The sequence below is a fragment of the Ochotona curzoniae genome, unplaced genomic scaffold (genome assembly GCF_017591425.1).
Source record: "Ochotona curzoniae isolate NIBS_2020 unplaced genomic scaffold, NIBS_Ocur_1.0 contig_2754, whole genome shotgun sequence".
NCBI lineage: Eukaryota > Metazoa > Chordata > Mammalia > Lagomorpha > Ochotonidae > Ochotona > Ochotona curzoniae.
This window is the reverse complement of record NW_024465582.1, coordinates 23,589,948-23,607,719: the sequence shown is the minus strand read 5'-3', so window position 1 is coordinate 23,607,719 and position 17,772 is coordinate 23,589,948. Positions and strand designations below refer to the sequence as shown.

Sequence of the window (17,772 nt, the reverse complement as noted above, 5' to 3'; positions counted from 1 at the left end):
ATGATTGTATTCATTCCACAGTGATCCAGTGCAGAAAATCTGGAATACATTTAATCTTTCCTACATCCTTTTTGCAGCTTCCAAACCATCACCAACACTTAATGATTCATCTAAAGTTATCTCAGACACAACTTTCTTTTACTCTGGTCAACTACGAATCTAGCCCAATGTTTCATTTCTTGAGAATTAGAAAGTGATTCTTGCTTGCCTGTAGTATATATGCTTTGAGGCATTCCTTCATCTAAATCAGTTTATATATAATTTTCTAAGCTAAGTTTCGTCAAATAATCTATACTGGCTTCTCCATATCCTTTATTAAGTCTATCTTTTTTTTGTTTGGCTTTTTAAATCTGCCATTGTCCTTCTTTCTTCTCTAGACCAGTATCAGACTTGCTTACTTATCATCACACTCACTCACTCACTCTCTGGTCTGTCCCTATGCTCATGTGGCTTCCCAGGTTGGGGTGACATTTCTCCTTCTTTTATTAAAAGATACAAAGATTCAAAGATCATCTTTGAAGATTCAATTTGAGAATCCAGAATTATGAACCATCTCCTGCTTCTCTGAACTCCAATAGATCATATGCTCCACACTGCTTTGCACAGATTTTATGTCTAGCAATTTGGTATAAATTCTGTACTGGATTATACAATTTTTCCTTAAAGTTTTATTTTTTTATTGGAAAAGCAGATTTATAGAGAAGAAGGAGAGACACAGAGAAAGAACTCCCATCCTTTAGTTCACTCCAAAAGTGGCTGCCATGGCCAGAGCTGAACCAATCCAAAGCTAGGCACCTCTACTCTTTTCCCAGGGCACAGGCAGAGAACTGGATGGGAAGTGGAGCAGCTGGGACACATATGGGATCCCAGTGGATGCAAAGTGAGCATTTGCCATTGGGCTATTGAGCTGGGTTCTAGATTATACAATGTTATATTTGTCTTATACTCACATCTCCCACTGAATTTAACATAATGCCAGGTACATTCATATGTGCTATGTGACTGACTTATGTTCATGCTATGGCTAGATACACCAGCCAATATTTATATAAATTACATTTCAAGAATGAAACAAGATAGATAAGGTATCTTATCTCAAAAACCTCGATGTCGTATTATTAACATTATTTCACAAATATATATGAAATTTACAATGGTCTGCCTCAAGTTTGAGCAATTTCATTCAGATATAACAGTAAAAATATGTTTTTATAACCATTCTTACCATGCAATCTATATATTCTTTGATGTCTTTCCTAATGCTGTTCTGACCATCCTTACCTCATGTACCCCTTCACTTGGGACTTGAACCCAGGGACTCTGACATGGGATGACAATTTCCCAAGTTAATTAGACAGGTTTGATATAAGGTTGAATGGGCAAAATCATCTCTCCAAGGTTCATTTCAACTTTAAAACCAGAAAGACACAGATGGTGGGGAGTATGAGAGGAAGGCAAAGAAGTTTTAAAAACTCATTATCTATGATCAGATTTCTCATTTAAAATATTCACAAGAAGAGCAAAAGAATGTAGCTTTAACACAAATTCTGGTTAACACAGTATTTAATAGTTTTTTCCTAAGAATATATTCTTTGGGGGTTATTATCAAATTAATCATGTATAAAAGGAAAAACAAATGTAGAAGAGCCCCATTTTCTCATCTGAGAAATAATTATTGTAGACTAAAAAGTTATTACTCTCTAACTATATGCAATTTTATTTTTCTTATTGTAGTTATTACAAAAACAGATTTTTAAGTAGTTAAACTGAAGCAAGGCTTAACTTTTTCACACAGTCTAATTTTTAAACTTATGTTAAGTAGAAAAAAATTAAGTATAAAACAAAAGAGCTTTAATATTTATTTCTATAATTTTCACTAAGCTAAACATACTTTTAAAATCATACCTAAATGAACTCAAGCAATAATCATGAGTTTCAAAGGGTATAAATAAATCCAATAAGGCTAGTTTAGGCAAACGTGAAAGCTGGGCAGGGCCAGGTCAGGCCAGAGGTCCAAAGACCCAGCGCCATGGGCTTCCCTAGGCTAGACCATTGTACCTGCTGTCATGGGTAAGAACTTGGCTGGGAATGGGCAGGTCTGAGGGCCTAACAAGTGGTTGTGCCAGGGCTCTCTGTGCCAAGCTCTGTTCTGGAGAGGGCCCAGTAATGGATTTTGGCATTGGTGAGTAGCATATACTGTTACCTCCTGTTTTCCCTGACATGTCAGGAACTCCGATATCAGAGACCAGAGCCTGTGGTTGTGTGATCTGGACTCAGCACACATGTTGCATGATTAAGCCAGCTCTGTTGTTAACTCCTACTCTTGATCTTAGCCAAAATGGCAAGAAGCGATTGTTGTTGTTAAACTCCTGTGCAAAGAAGCTGACAACTTCTCAGAGTAGGAAACATAATGTGGAAGACACAGCCTCTAGCACTGATAGGAAATCCTCTGGTTCATAAGAGGTATCCATCAGAACCTGGGATTGGCAAGCCCTATGCCCCTTACCAGTAGGAAATAACTTAAGAGAATGTGATGAATCGCTACCCTTCAGCAACCCTTAGATTAAGCGCCGGAAATTTTCGAGGGGAGAAAATGGGACAGGCCTATATGAAATCTGCCAACATGGAGGGGCGCTCTTTGTCTTTCTGTGGACACAGGCTGAATACAGAAACACTTCTCTCTCTGCACGCCCCTCACCCCGACCTGCTCCATCCCTGAACGTGGCCAACCTGTCTGTGACCTCCTCACCTTTTATAAAGACTTCATAAAGACAAAAACAAAGAAAGTTAGGTCTGCAGCAGAATGAGATCCTTAATAACACAAATTACATCAATGCAGTTCATCATACACTCAGAGGGACAGCAGCTCCATGTGCCAGCAATGTAAACAGAGTTGTTAGTTTGTTAATACCTGCATTAAAGTTTCCATATAAAACTGAAAAAAAAGATATCTGATAAAGTTCTTTAAAAACATTAGACCAAGCACAGCAGATCTGTAAGGCCCCAACTTGTGGAAGCAGTGTTAACCCTTTCAAGGAACTACCTCATCTTCTTTCCAATTGTTCCCACTGAGTTTCAACCAACTGTGTGTAAGCCGTTCTAAAAGAAGAACAATTGATGAACTCTTGCCAAAACAATGTAATTACTGAACAATGAGTATTTTGGATAAGCACCTTCCTTGAGGTCAATCGAGGCTTCAACAGACCTTTTAACCACTTCCTCTAGTATTTTCAAGGAAGTTTTCTTTCTTTCTTTTTTTTTTTTTTGTTTCTTTTCTTTCTTTTACTTGAAGTCCCTTTCCATGACCAGTCTGCACTTTTTAGCATAAGTGATTCACTCTGTTGAAGTTTCATTCATAAAATGAACTATAGTAATATTTTCCATCACATTGTAGAGGAAAAAAATTGGCTTACCATTTGCCTTCTTCATTCTCATATTGTTGAACAGTATATCCAAACATGTCTTCCACTGGCCCACTGAAAGTCATGGCATTTTTCACATCAACATTGAATGATACACAGAAGCCTAGAATAGCTTTAAGAAGGAAAGCAAAGTCTAGTTAGAAAATGTTAACTAAGAGAACATCATGTTTTGAATTATGAAGACATTCTTGAGGTTACAATAGAAAGCTGTGTTCTTATTTTAAAATACAGCAATGCAGCTCTAACAATGAGAACATCAAAGACAGCCTTCAGAATGAATCTACTGCGGACTTAAAATTAACACAGTGGTTTTACAGAACATAGCCACATAGCCAGTAACATTCAATGAAGCGTCTCTGATACCACCCCAGAACTGAAGATTTCAGAGTCTGTGGGAAAGCGCCCCGGTATGCTGTCCTCACATATGACTAACGAGGTTACAGACAGACATCCAGTTGTGAGCCCCTCAACAAACTCAAACATCAGTGAAATAAGACCAGCTTCATTTTATTCATTTCAAATACAAAGGATGGAAGTATTACCACTTCTATTCATATGCCGAACTTTCCTTGCTATTTCCAATGGCAAACAGAAGCCAACTGTGTCCACCCAGCTATGCAGGTTGAGATTTCACAATGATTCCTTCTCTGAATCAAGCAGTGTGTGGAAGTTTGTACCAAAAACGCCTTAGAATATTGTTTGTAATAAACTGTTGCTGTGATTAGTTTATATATCTACAAGTTTACTTAGTACCTAGTGGGTAGTACATATTCGCGAAAGTTAATGATTGATTTCTTTGTAGCCAAGGTAGTGAAAACCCTTAGACAAACCATCTCCAAAGGGGGTTGTGGAATCATGCCTCAAATACACGGTGACAAATTCCTATTTGGTACTGCTTTCTAAAGTGTTTTTGTAACATCCCAAAATATTCCCTTCTAAATGTAACTAAGAATTTTCTTCCTGATCAGCATTGGCTAATAAATTCAGAATGTATTGTGAAGTACATTCGGAAATGGTTAATTCTATCTACTTTGATAAAACTATGACATTGCCATGTGAATCTTGAAAAAATGTCTCTTTCCTAGTCTTGTAGATTCTAAGCAGATATAATCAATTCAACCCAACCCTTATGACTATTGCTTTTTCCATAAACTAAACCAAGAACCTTGAATTCATAGACTTGTTACTTTCATAATAATACTGAGTGCTTATTTGACACACAGCGTTTTAAATTAGAGAACATTTCTTCTTCAGGAATGTATCTACTTATAAAATGTTCTATGATTGCCTTGGCTTAGAAGTTTTCTTCCTACCTGGTCCAAAGCAAGGCCAGGCAGAAGGAACCAGGGACTTTGTGTGTCTTTCCCACGAGTGACAGGGACCCAAGTGCTTGCCTGCTAATGTGCACATTATTAAGAAATTGAAATCATACAGCTTGAACCTGATAGTCTATGGGATAATGGTGTCTCAAGCTATGACCTCACTGTTGTGCCCGACCTCCACTTCCAAGAAAAAAAAATTAATCATTTTCTCAGCTGTACTTATGTGAAATTTCCCTCCTAGATTGTGAAACTCTTAAAACTGAAGATTTCCTTAACCCTTTTATCCTTCTCAAAATTAGCATAGTTCTTGGTACACATAGACATTTACAAAACTGTAAGTTGAAAGATGATATATTGAAGAAGAAACTATGCCAGCTGTAATTAGAGTGGAACTGGAAACTGTTTAATGTAAGTTAAAGAAGACTTTGTAGAGGAAGAAAAATCCGAAGTTGAATGTTCGAGGGGATGGCGAGATGAAATTTGGTAGGGAGAATAAAATGTGTACCCAGGATTTGGGAGGGTCTCTGCAAGTAATCAGACACAGGACAGGAAAAATATGGTTGCCAGTTCATGAAAAGTTTTGCTTGGCTGACGGGAAGGAAGCCGAGAAAGAATGGATGGGTAACACAGATCCTTTTATGTACATTTCCTGTTCATTCCTCAAGGGTGATGGAAAACAGCTGGTTGCCATCTTTTGCATAATAATCTTTCATATATTTGAAGACAGTTTTAAACTCTGCTCACACTCTACTCCAAACTAAACAGTGCTTATACCCTTTCCTCAGAGGTCTTTATTTTTTGGAACAAATTTGGTAGACTATTTTTAATGTCAGAAATGTGCAAAATACCGCTATTGCAGGATTTCTCAACATTGGCATGATGAACTTTTTGGGTCAGGGAATCCTTTCTTGGCTTGTAGGACCCCTACCCATGTGATGCCAGAAGCATTTCATGACTTGGCAATTGTCATCTCTATCTCCAGAGATTGACAAATTCTAGTCAGGCCAAATCTCCCTCAGTGGAAAACTGCTGCTCCACAGATAAAGACCAGATTGACACCACCAATTGTTGTACTGAAAAAGGTGACTGAAGACTAATTATTTCCCATTGACCAGTAAAGTCACTGTCACATGGGAGTTTGTGAGGAACCATGAGTCTCAGCTCAGATTTCCTCATTCACTCGTCCACATCCCAGCAGGATCCTAAGGGATTTCATATTCCTGTACAGATTTGAGAAGCCCATATGGGGCATTTTCCCCACAATGTCCATGGAGATCACAAAGTTCACTAAGTCAAAGCACTCACCATGCTTTAGACTAAAGCAAAGCAGTATTGTCTTCAAGCAGGGTCAATCTCAATGCTCTTGGGGGTGTTTTTCCTTAGGTCCTTGCTCTCTCAAAGGTTATTTGTGGTACCTTCTCAACATGATACCAAAGGCTTTTTGTTTCCTTTTTGGGCCTGTTTATTTATTCTGCATGTTGTGTGGAATGTCCGGGGGTGTGTGCTACACTTTTTTTTTTCATTTCCTGTCCTTAGAATTCTACAGGCAATATGCCCAAAGGAATTGTAAATCAGCCCCTTTCATGTTTTCGGAGGCACTAAGGAACCTGAAGCATATGAGAGGACATTAAAAAAATACTTTTGTTCTTTTGATTTAAATGACTAAGTAAGCAGTAATAGCAGCTTCTCACACTTTTGGTTCAATGTTCATTTTGTCACACTACATTGGCTTGGAACCTTATTTATCAGAAGTAAAGTAGGATCATTTATTGTTAACAAAACCAAGAGAAAACAAAAGAAAAAAGAAAAGAGGGAGGTAAACAGATGAGGGTGCTTAAGGAGACAACAAAAAGAAAATACTGAAAATAATAGGAAATAACCATCAACAACTGTCACTTGTCGAAATACATTGTGATCTCATAGGTGCCATCGAGATTTTTCCTTTACGACCAACTTAGTCTATGTGCACCTGCCCTGTGACACACCTCTCCTGCTTCATCTCCTTTGAATGAAGTTTATGATCATTGCCATTCTGTTGATGAGATAAGGGGGATCCGGAAGGTGGAGAAATTGGCTAACTTTTTAAAGATAGCAATTATAATTCTGAAGTATTAATCACTCTTCACACTGCTCCAGTTTTTTATGCCAAAGCCTTTATGTTTGATGTAGGGACGGTTTTAGGAGAGAAACTGCTTGCCAGTTCACATGATTCCATCCACTAAGAGGGCAAATTTGAGCAGCTTTTCTGTAGCAGCTGTAGGCTAGGGTGGATACTGAGAAAGGGAAGGTTTAAATAAGGAGAAAAGTGGCCACTGAGTTACAGCTCCACTGTCTTGAGGAACTTGAGCTAAGCAATTATGTTTAGGAAGAAAAGAAATGAAAAGGGTTTTTCCTCTCCCAGAGTCGTGGCAAACAAGTGTACTTCGTGGAAAAGTGGAATTAAAAGGAGTTTATTTGGGTATAAAAAATAGTTTGAGATTTATGCTTCAGTTTTACTTTTTCACATTTGTCAATTTGTGCTTCGTTGAATAGTTTAAAATCTATTAGCTGACAGTAAATTAAAGGTATTTTGACAAGTGCTTCGGTGGTAAAGAAAGATGGTGATTGCTAGAGGAATGAGAACCAGGGTCTAAATCACCAGATCATCTCCCCAGACATATGTTTAGCTTCTCCATGATTATATCCATTTCTTCACTTTGGTCACATTTATGCTAGGGTCCAGAAAAAACAAAACAGTCACAAAAAGGCAATGCCCAACTGGGTACTAACTTGATGGTCTATTGGGCTAAGCCTCTGCCCATGGCACTGGTATCCTATATTGCCAGTGATTTGGGTCCTGGTTACTGCACATCTTATCCAGCTCCCTGCTAATGCCTGGAAAGGCAGCATGCGATGGCCCAGGGCTTTCAGGCTCCTGGCTTCAGATCTGTTCAGTTTTGGCCATTGTGACTACTTGGGGAGTGAACCAGTGGATGGGAGATTTTCCTCTCTGTCTTTCCTCTCTGTGACTCTGACCTTCCAATAAAAATAAATAAATCGTTAAAAACATACAAAACAATTAGATGTATAGGAAAACATATAAATACATACATTCTCACAGATGAACTACACATAGAGATTAACATAACAGGAAGTAAAGATACAGTGCAGTTTGCATCTCTACTCCCAAATAAAAAGTGGGACTCCCAATCAAACTGTTAAATATACCTCGACCATAGCATACTAGATTTTGTGCCTTTGCCTGATCCTACAAAGCCATGATACACTTAAATAGCAGGATGTTGGACTTGTGACTCTTGCTGAAGGAATTCACTGACTGCTTTCTATAGCATGTTCCTTTCCTAAACCTTCTGCAATGAGAAACATATGGAAATTCTATGATGCGGATGCCAGGCTTTCACCATGTTGGAGGGGTGCAGATGATTCCTGTCCTTGCAGTTAAATTCCTGGGACTCTCATCTCAATTCTTTAAGACACAGTACATCTTTATAATGCCATCCAGGATCTGAGCCAATAATAAGTGTGATCTTTTACAGCAAGACAATCTATTTCTCCCTAACCTCCATCAAGTATTGCAAGTCTGTTTCCATTCAGGCCAAACTAAAAAGTTGTGTCTCTGTAGTATCCGAGAACCACACAGCACTCCTAGGCAGTGTGATCTTTGTGTAGAACTACAGAGCTCCCTGTGCCCTCCAAACCTGGACTCTGGTTCATCCTGGCACCTCCTGCACCTTGCTGGACCAAAGCCTGATGCTGGAATGCAAATACGATGCTATGGTCAGCTAGGCTCATTATATAACTAGTAATATGATACATTAAGCATTTTCTATCACTCCAAAGTCACTTCTATTCTTAAATTCAGGTAAGATCTTTTCAATTTGGAGGCACTCCCATCAGATTGAAAGGAAAACAATTTAATGACAGGACTTGAATAAAGGTTGAAAGCCATCTCCCAGGATTGAGGAGCAAAAGAGAACTATTGCCTTTTCTAAAATATAATTTTTAAAAGATTTATTTATTTTTATTGTAATGTCAGACATACAGAGAAGAGGAGAGACAGAGAGGAAGGATCTTCCATCCATTGATTCACTCCCCAAACGGCTGCAATGGCCAGAGCTATGCCGAACCAAAGCCAGGAGCCCAGAGCCTCCTCCGGGTCCCCCACGCAGCTGCAGGGTCCCAAGGTATTGGGTCATCCTCAACTGCTTTCCCAGGCCACAAACAGCGAGCTTGATGGGTAGCAGGGTGCTGGGAGTAGAACCAGTGCCCATACGGGATCCCGACACGATCAAGGTGAGGACTTTAGCCACTAGACTACCACACTGGGCCAGAACATTCGCCTTTTATAAAAAAAGCTAAAACTACCAATATTCTCTTGAAACAAGCCTGGAAAACAGAATCCTCATGTGTTTCATCACTGTTGTTTTTCTTGTCTGAGATTAGTGAGATGCTTCAACTAAATGTGTTGACCTCACCCCTTAACTTAATTTGGTCCATCACAGGGTTAACACAAATTTGTGCATTTTTCATGCTTATTATGAGATAAAAACAATCATATAATATTATTTTAATATAAAAATTATAAGAACTTTTTCCAATGGTTTTACAATTTAAGAATATATGAAACAATATTTCTTAAGGAAAAAAACAAAAGAAAATGTGATTAGCATAAAAGGTCAGATTTAAGTATTTACTGATCTGTCCCCAAACGCCAGAGCACTCCTTCATTCTGTTGGATTTGAAACCCGAGATGACTATTTTCATAAAACTTCAATCTTGAAAAGGAAGAGCCAAAGCTCTCCAATGAATAAAGAAATGGGAAGGAAGGACAGAATGAAAGTCAGACAATTACAGATCTTTGATCAAAGGGTTTCGAATTAGCAGAGCATTTGGATATGACATTGAAATCTCAATTATAGAAAATTTGTATTTGTTGTCAAAAACACCATGTCCAATATAGGGCCTCCTTTCTATACACTTATGAAAGAAAAACAGCTGGCTCAGTATGCCACTCTACTCAGTGCTCTTTCATCAGAAATGATGTAATAGGTCAGGAAGACATCTACCTTCATCAGCAAATCTGGGAAAGCCAACTCAAATAAATACCTCTGTATTCAGGCGTGTTCCAAGTTTCATCCTGGGCAGCTGCTTTTGAATTTTAACTTGCTGCCCTGGGTTGTTTTGACTTCCAGTGCAAAAGTCTAGTGGGCCTGCTGTTATTACAAATAGTATTTGAACCTCAGAGAACAAGTGTAATGGTGTGTGCATCTACATAGAACTGATGGGAAGGAGGCCAGGAGGTATAATTCTTGGCACACATAAAGTGTTTAGGACAAGTCTGTCCAAAGAAACAGGATCAAACCGATATAGAAACCAAGATTTTTAGTATAACAGTTTGTCTCATCTTGCAAGTGCTACCCATAATTCCAATAAAGTGTTTCCTAAACATCCTTCATCAAAAATCCCCCTTGAGAGTTTTCTGTGCCATGTTTGTTCTTCCTTAGTGCTTATTTCCCTTTTCAGCATCTCTGGACATCTGCTCTTTCCCATATCCTCTCAGCACACATCACTGCCGGCACTGCCAGCTCCTCTCACACTGGCCCTATTTCTGATCTCCGAGATTCCTCCACAGTCTCAGAACTCAGTCCCCTCCCCTCCTGTCCACATCCTCTTCAGGGCCTGTGTTTTACAAGATGAGAAAGCTGCAGAACCTCAGGGGTCCCTGAATTCCTCTGTGGGAAGCACAATCTGTGTGTTTGTGCAAGCAAAGAGAGAGCATGAGGTTTGCTGCTCTCCAGCTGCCCTGGCACCCTGAGAGATGAACCCATTCATTACTGAGACTGCACAGCATGCGGCACACTGCATATGGAAAAGCGGATTATGCTTCAAAACAAAGCAAGGCACTGTCCCAATCCAGTCTTCACCCATAAATCCGAGACATGAATGTTCTGGACATATAAGAAGCAGAATGACAGTTGTAGCTTTGTTACTGGGATCTTTTTCAATGGATTTTTAAAAATTGCATACAATTAACTCTCAGTGATGTGTTCAAAGCTGTAGATATTGTCCGCCTTTGCTTGTTAGTACTGACAGTGGCTGCTTCTGAGGCTAGCAAAGAGGTAGCACGCATTGCAAAATAAAATAAAATCTTCAACCGAACTCATAGACTGAACTGCCAATTTCAAGTTTCAGGTGCTATGGAATTCCATGATGGATTTTCCAATACCTATTTAATAAGCCAGTTTTGGGGGGATGACTGGGATGTGGACTTTTTATATCTATACACATGTCAATGTGTTTGAGTCAAGGGAAGACACAGTTGCTCCTCCAAATATTTTTGTTGGTTCCATGGAGACAATGAATTATCTTATTTCTTTGTGGTTTATTTTTGTTTTTTGCTTTGTCAACATGTTCAATGAGTCTCATGGAAATTAGGCAACTGAAAACAATTGCTTTAACTTTATATACTTGTCTCTTTATTTTCCTGATCTATGAAAATATCTGCTGTGTATTTTATTAAAAATAACAGTGTTGGTGATGCATTGCCAGATCATTTATCTCCCTGAGAGAAATCATATGTAAATTATAACTCATTGAAAAGAATCTTTACCAAAGATAAAACTTTTTGTTCAGATTCTTTTGTCTGAGTCATCAAAGGGTAGAGTCCATTGGGTATCTGTGTAAGACTTCAACTTGAAATTGGATCAGTGATATTTCAAAAACATTAAAAAAGTTTATCTAGTCACTTTAAGGCAAAAAGTACAAGGGAAGTCATTTTCTTTTTCCCTACTTGTACAATTCAGAGTTGAGAACTAATATAAGTGAAGACACCTTAAGTGTCATATGAAATAAATGGAAAAATAGCCATAACATTTTTCAAATACACATCATCACCTTCTAGTACTTGCTTAAATTATTGAAATCTGAGGACTGAAAGTTTAAAAACTTTTAAAAACAGGTGGCCACTCACACTGCAGCATAAAATAAAATACAATGGGTAGTTCTCAGTAAAATTTCACGTTAAACAATCAGTTGCGATTAATTAGTTTGGAAAGCAGTTACTGGTATTTTGAAATAGATACCGCTTGATGGATTTACAGCATCCTGTTTTCAATGAAATATATTTTCTAAACACTTTCTGGTTTAACACACACACACACACACACACACACACACGTGGTCACCTATTAATATTATTAAATTAAGGCCCTCATGAAGCTGACAGTTAAATACTGTAAGAACTCTGATAGTAACCCAACTGAAGCAAAAATCAAAAAGAAAAGGACCATTCACCCTAGAGTCACCTAATAGCTTTAATTAATAAATTCTTATATGAGACCCTAAGAGATGCCACTATTTCCTTACTTTATTGAACAGACTCTATTTTCCGGATGGCTTAGTACTGCCCTTAATAATACACTATTCCTTAAATGAAGATGATTCTGTGTAATTTCCTTCCCTCTCTAGCTACTTATTATAGCTATTTTCCATTATATCATTCACTACTGAACATTCTCTTTATTCATAAGGTTTCTGGTACCTCTGCTGGCCTTCAAACTTGTCTAGATTATTAAGAGGAAATAATGTAAGCCAAAGGAATATAACTTGTTATTCACCTGGAAACATTTGGGAAATTAATCAGAAAGTATTTTGAAGGACATTTGGGATTTGTTTATGAGATCAAGAAGTCTCGGTAGCCTGGAATGTTGAAATCTTTCATAAGCCAAGGGTCAGTAGAAGGCTTGTTTTCTTTTCTGAGGAAAGAGATAACTTTTTGATGCTCCTTTTTCTGTTTTGAGATAGCTCCAAGCTTTTTTTTTTTAAGCTATAATTGTTGTTGCTAAGGCCATGATGACCTTTTCACTCTTGGAGCACTAGTTGGGCAGTAAAATCCTTGGATCCAAAAGCTATGCCTATCTAACAGCAGCATCTGCTGCATTCTTTCCATTAGTCTATTAGAGTATGTGGAAATGGAAGTAAACACAGATGTAATAGTCAATATTCCTGTGAACTGGCAAGACATACTTGCTTTAAGCAGAAGCATTCTGATACTTAGAATCACACACACTAACTTCCACATACTGGTTAAATATAAAGATGTGAAAACTCAAGATGGAAATTACCTGGACCACCGCCAGCTTTGTGGTGAAGCAGGTTGTTGCCTGTGATGCTCACATCCCATTTGAGCAACAGTTCTTGTTTTGGCTGCTGCACTTTTGATCCTGCACCCTGCCACTGCATCCCTCCCAGCCACCTGGGACACTCAGATGGCATTTCAGGCTCCTTGCTTGGCCTGGCCCAGCCCTTGCCATTGCAGCCATCTCAGGAGGAATACAGCAGGTGGAAGATGCTCTCTGAACCCGCCTTTCAAATAAATAAAACAAATCTTTAAAAAGGGAAAAGTAAAAGAAGTTATCTGAACTAGGGAAAGGAGGAAGTAGACTATGGTCCAAAAGGGAACTGCGATGTGGTTTTAACTTTATGCATTTTTAGAAGAGAATACAACTTCCCACTCCTGATGCTTCATTCTACAGGCACAGCTTCACTAACTGTAATACCCTTGGTCTACCTCTGTGCATGACTCCCTGCCACACTTTAGATAGATGAGTCTAGAAGGAGAAATTACATGAGAGGTTCAGATTTCTCTGTTTTCTCTTAGGAGTCTACCTACAGATAAATGCTCTGCCTTCTTCCACCAGTGTTCGATTCTCACTCAGCTGCTGCTAGACTGCAGTCAGTTGTAATTTCTTTGGTCAGCTGTGCTCCATTATGATTCACTGTCATTTCCCAGGTGGTTCTGACCTCAACTGTGACTGAAAGTTGCTCACTGCTGGGTGTTCTCAAACATCCAAATGAAATTTTACTTCTCACAAGAAAAATAGTAATTAAAAATGTTTAGATTTCTTAAAACTGGGTAGTGGCATACTGGTATCCATTATATCATTCCTTATTACTTCCTTGTTGGTTTATCTATTTCATGATAAAATATCTCTACATTCATTTACATTTTCTACATCTCATTATCTGTTACAAGGGTCGACATATCTGAAAGAAGCCTAGATTTCATTTAAAAATTCCTATTTTTCACAACTGTTTTGACAACGAAAGTAGAACACACATTTCTTAGTGGCGCAAACAGCCGCAACATAAAAGATGTTGACTATGTGGTCTTTGTTATCTTTCTGCATTCCCCACTGTCTACAAAATCAATATTTTCAGGCAAATTGAGAGCAAGGGATGCGGGCACCCACACAAGATTTAGGGTGATTTGATGAGGAAAGGGGAAATATGGCAACATGAAGACAGTATGAACACTGACTGGTAGAGACATGGCTGGGAATGACTTGTTTTGGGAGCTGTCACCTCACATTGATATTCTGGTGTACATAATTGAGGGTCCAGCCATAACATCAAACAAAACAAACAAAAAAGCAATTATTTTGGAAAATGGAACTGGCATTAGGATTTGCCCAACTTTATTATTTGCTAAAACAAATGTGTTAGTTTCAAAAAATTCTGGCTGCTCCATTCTTCCTACTTCCTTCTTTACAGAATGTTGGCAGTACTTGCCCAGTCTAGCTTCTTACTTCCTACCATGGCCTTTGTGCTATTTAGTCTGCATGGACATTGGAGCTGTGTGAACAATTCTCACCATGGATCTTGGAGTTACATTAACAAGGAGACTCAGAATTCAAGAAGTCTTATTTCCATTCTTTGGGAAGCCTGTAAGCAACAGGGAAGCAAATCCCATCTGACTTTCCAAGTTCCCACAACCATCTTTACTGTACAACCACCAAGAGTCAAGAAAGAGTCAAGAAAGAGGCTAAAGAAATATGTCATTACCCAATTTAGGGTCATCCAGCTTGCTGGATAGAGATTATCCAACTATTCCTTAGAATATAATGAGAACATAAACATATAGAATGGAAGACAGAAATGCCAAGGAGCCTCTAAAATTAATAGCAAATTCTATTGGGATATAGCAACATTAATACAGATCAATGAGAATGTTCAGGGGACAGTTTTGCTGAAGAACTATGACTTTAGAAAGCCTTCCAATCTCATTCATCTCACACCCTTTCATATAGTCTTGCAACTTGCTTCTTATTTGTATCTTCAAAACAGCAGAAATCAGCATTAGACCAATATTAACAAATACTGCAGCTTGTGCTGCCAATGCTACCTACTACTAGATTTCCTCAAATGGACTACTTGATTTAACTCACGCACGCACAGGTACCCACTCATACTCACACAAACCATGTCCATCTTTGAAATCATGTATTCATCTTCCTTTCTGTGGTCAGAAGTATATTCTTTAAAACACAAATCTGGTTACAACACTGTTTCATTTTTGAATGGCTCTCCAGAGCCTAATAAATGCTTCTCAATTCCTAAATAGCGTTTGAAATTAGGCCTCATTCTACCGTTTCGATCTCATCACCACGTCAAGTTACAGCCACACTTTAATGTCCGCAATTTCCTGAGGCATCTATTATATTGTTATCTGAACTGCTGCTGGAACGTTCTGTTTCTGAAATTTTTGTTTCCATTCTTAAGCTCAAATTAGGGAGGCTGTCAACCTTTCAACATCTATCTCAAGGTCAATGCTCCAATTTCCCCATTGTTAATATTCTATATTGAAATTTTACACATTGTCCAATAGGATATAATTTTATATCACAAGGCACTAATTTCTGTGAACTCCTTTCCTATTGGACTACACAATACCTTAAGCGAGGAACTTATGTCCTCATCCTTGAATGAATATCACAATTTCTGGATATGACAAAAATGGCTTTTTAACTCCTTATTCTTTTTTATTGGTTATTAAATCATTTACATGGGGCAGCAGAGCACATGGCTAAAGATCTATAGATATGTTGCTCTATGACTGGTCAAGGATAAATAAGTATATTTGTTGTATGGAACATCAAAGAAGGCACTTATGCTTAACTGATGCATCTGAGAGATTTGCCTTTTTTTTCTTTTCATGTTTTTTTTTTTTTAATCCTCATACTTCTCCCTTTTCCTTCCCTCATCTATGAACTCTCACATAATAGTGACAGCTTTGTTACAGACTCAAATTTCTATGTGGAAACCCTAGCCTCCAATTTGAAGACGGGACCTATAGGGAGATAGTTAAAATGAACTGTAAAATCATAACAGTAGGGCTACAGTCCAAGAGGATCTGTCTCTTATAAAAGGAAGAGGCGTCAGGTTGGTCATTCTCTCTCACTCTCATCTTTCTTGACATAGGCAACAGCTCAGGTGGGCACATGATGAGAAGGTGGTAATTTAAAAGCTAGGAGGAGAGAGCTCATCAAACTAGGGTTAAGGATTCCCTTGACTTTCATTCTCTAGCTTCCAGAACTGTGACAAAAAAAGAAAACAATATTCCTATTGTGTGAGCCACAACTTCTTTGGTACTCTGCTCTGGCAGCCTGAGTAGATGGACCCATGTTCCTACTGCCAGGCTGCACTGTGAACAGAACTGATGTGGTAGACAAGAAAATAACATAGTTATGGTAACAACACAGGTACTACATCAGCACTGAATCACTTTATAATGCTTCATGTTGTTCCGCATTGTTTTAAAGCAATTCAGTTACTTTCTATCATACTTTTGTTGAAAATTAACCATGATGAATTTGGTGGCGTATACTAAGTTTTCAATAAAATTTGCTGAATGAATGAACATATAATATGAAAAATGTTTTTATAAAGGTGTCTTATTAAGTTTAATTGTAAATCTCATTGAAGATTGAAATTCTCATTTAAGACCAAATTGCATTTAAAGCCAAAACTCATTTAAGACCAAAATTCAAGACCATACAGTCATTGTTTCTTTTTCCTTTGTTTTCAATAATTTGACCTAACTAGTTAATATACCTCCCTTTTAGATGATTGAAAGACTGAAGTTATATTTCAATTTATCTCCATTTTTCAGAACAATTTAAACTTATTTAAAAATAGTACTCCTAGACTGTAGCAACAAAATGACTATAACTTTATGATCAGATAAAATAAAAACTCAGTATCTATGAACATGGTCCAGGAAAAATGATATTAGCTGACATAGAATAAGCTTTCAGAAAACTGTTAACTTTAGCAACAGCACAGTAGTAAAATCAAGTGGCATGATTTAGGAGGATATGCATGTTCAGTGGGAAGCATCTTTTCAGAAACTATTTTGCCATAATGTTTTATAGAGCTCATAATACATCACATAAGCTTATAAGGTTTTTTTTAAATAAGATCTGTAGAGCTATAGAAAGTGTATTTTATAAAAAATGTATGGCAATTAAAGGCCATACCACTTGGATGCACTCTGTTAGGAGGTAGCAGTCAGGATTCTGAAGCTCTCTAAAGTTGCTTACCCGAGGAAAAGGCCGATTTATTGTCCTTTCAAAAGTAATCTTTCCAGTCTGTTACTACCACAACGGAGGTAAAAACAAAAGCAAAACAATGTCAAAACAAAACAATGAGGCTAAAAAATCAAAAAACAAAAGAAGGAAAATCACCCCAAAATAAACTATTATATCATAAAAAATAGACAAAGATAAATATTTCTTTTGGAATATCTAGAACATTCACCGGTATCTGAAATGCATATTTGGTCTTGTGACAGTTTTTAATCTGTATTTCACATACTGTATATAATAGTTGATCATATATTTTATGTATAATGTTCGTAATAGTGGGGTACACATATTTATGTGTGTGTATAATGCCTACAGGCAAAATATGTTTTACTGATCCTAGGCATAACAAGCTATTGATTTTAAAAGAATTTGCAAATGAGGGCTGGCGTGGTGGTATAGCAAGCTAAACCTCCATGTGGAGTGTCAAAATTCCAAATGGGTACCAGTTTGTATCCTGGCTGCTTCCACATTCAATCAGTGTGGGGAAGCAGCATGGAATGGCTCAAGTATTTTGGTCACTGCACCCATGTGGGAGACTGGGAAGAAATTCCTGGCTTCTGGCCCTGGACTGGCTCAGCTATTGCCAAGCTGTAGTTATTTGGG

General features: G+C 37.9%; 1 protein-coding gene across 1 annotated transcript in view; it reads right to left on the bottom strand.

Annotated features, from left to right (window-relative positions):
* The window catches only part of ITGA1 (integrin subunit alpha 1), a 137,017-nt gene that overhangs the window by 82,817 nt on the left and 36,428 nt on the right, over nucleotides 1–17,772 (bottom strand). Inside the window, exon 2 of the mRNA XM_040977525.1 lies at nucleotides 3,414–3,534. Within this exon, the coding sequence (XP_040833459.1) occupies nucleotides 3,414–3,534 (121 nt within the window). The remainder of the gene's footprint in view (nucleotides 1–3,413; nucleotides 3,535–17,772) is intronic.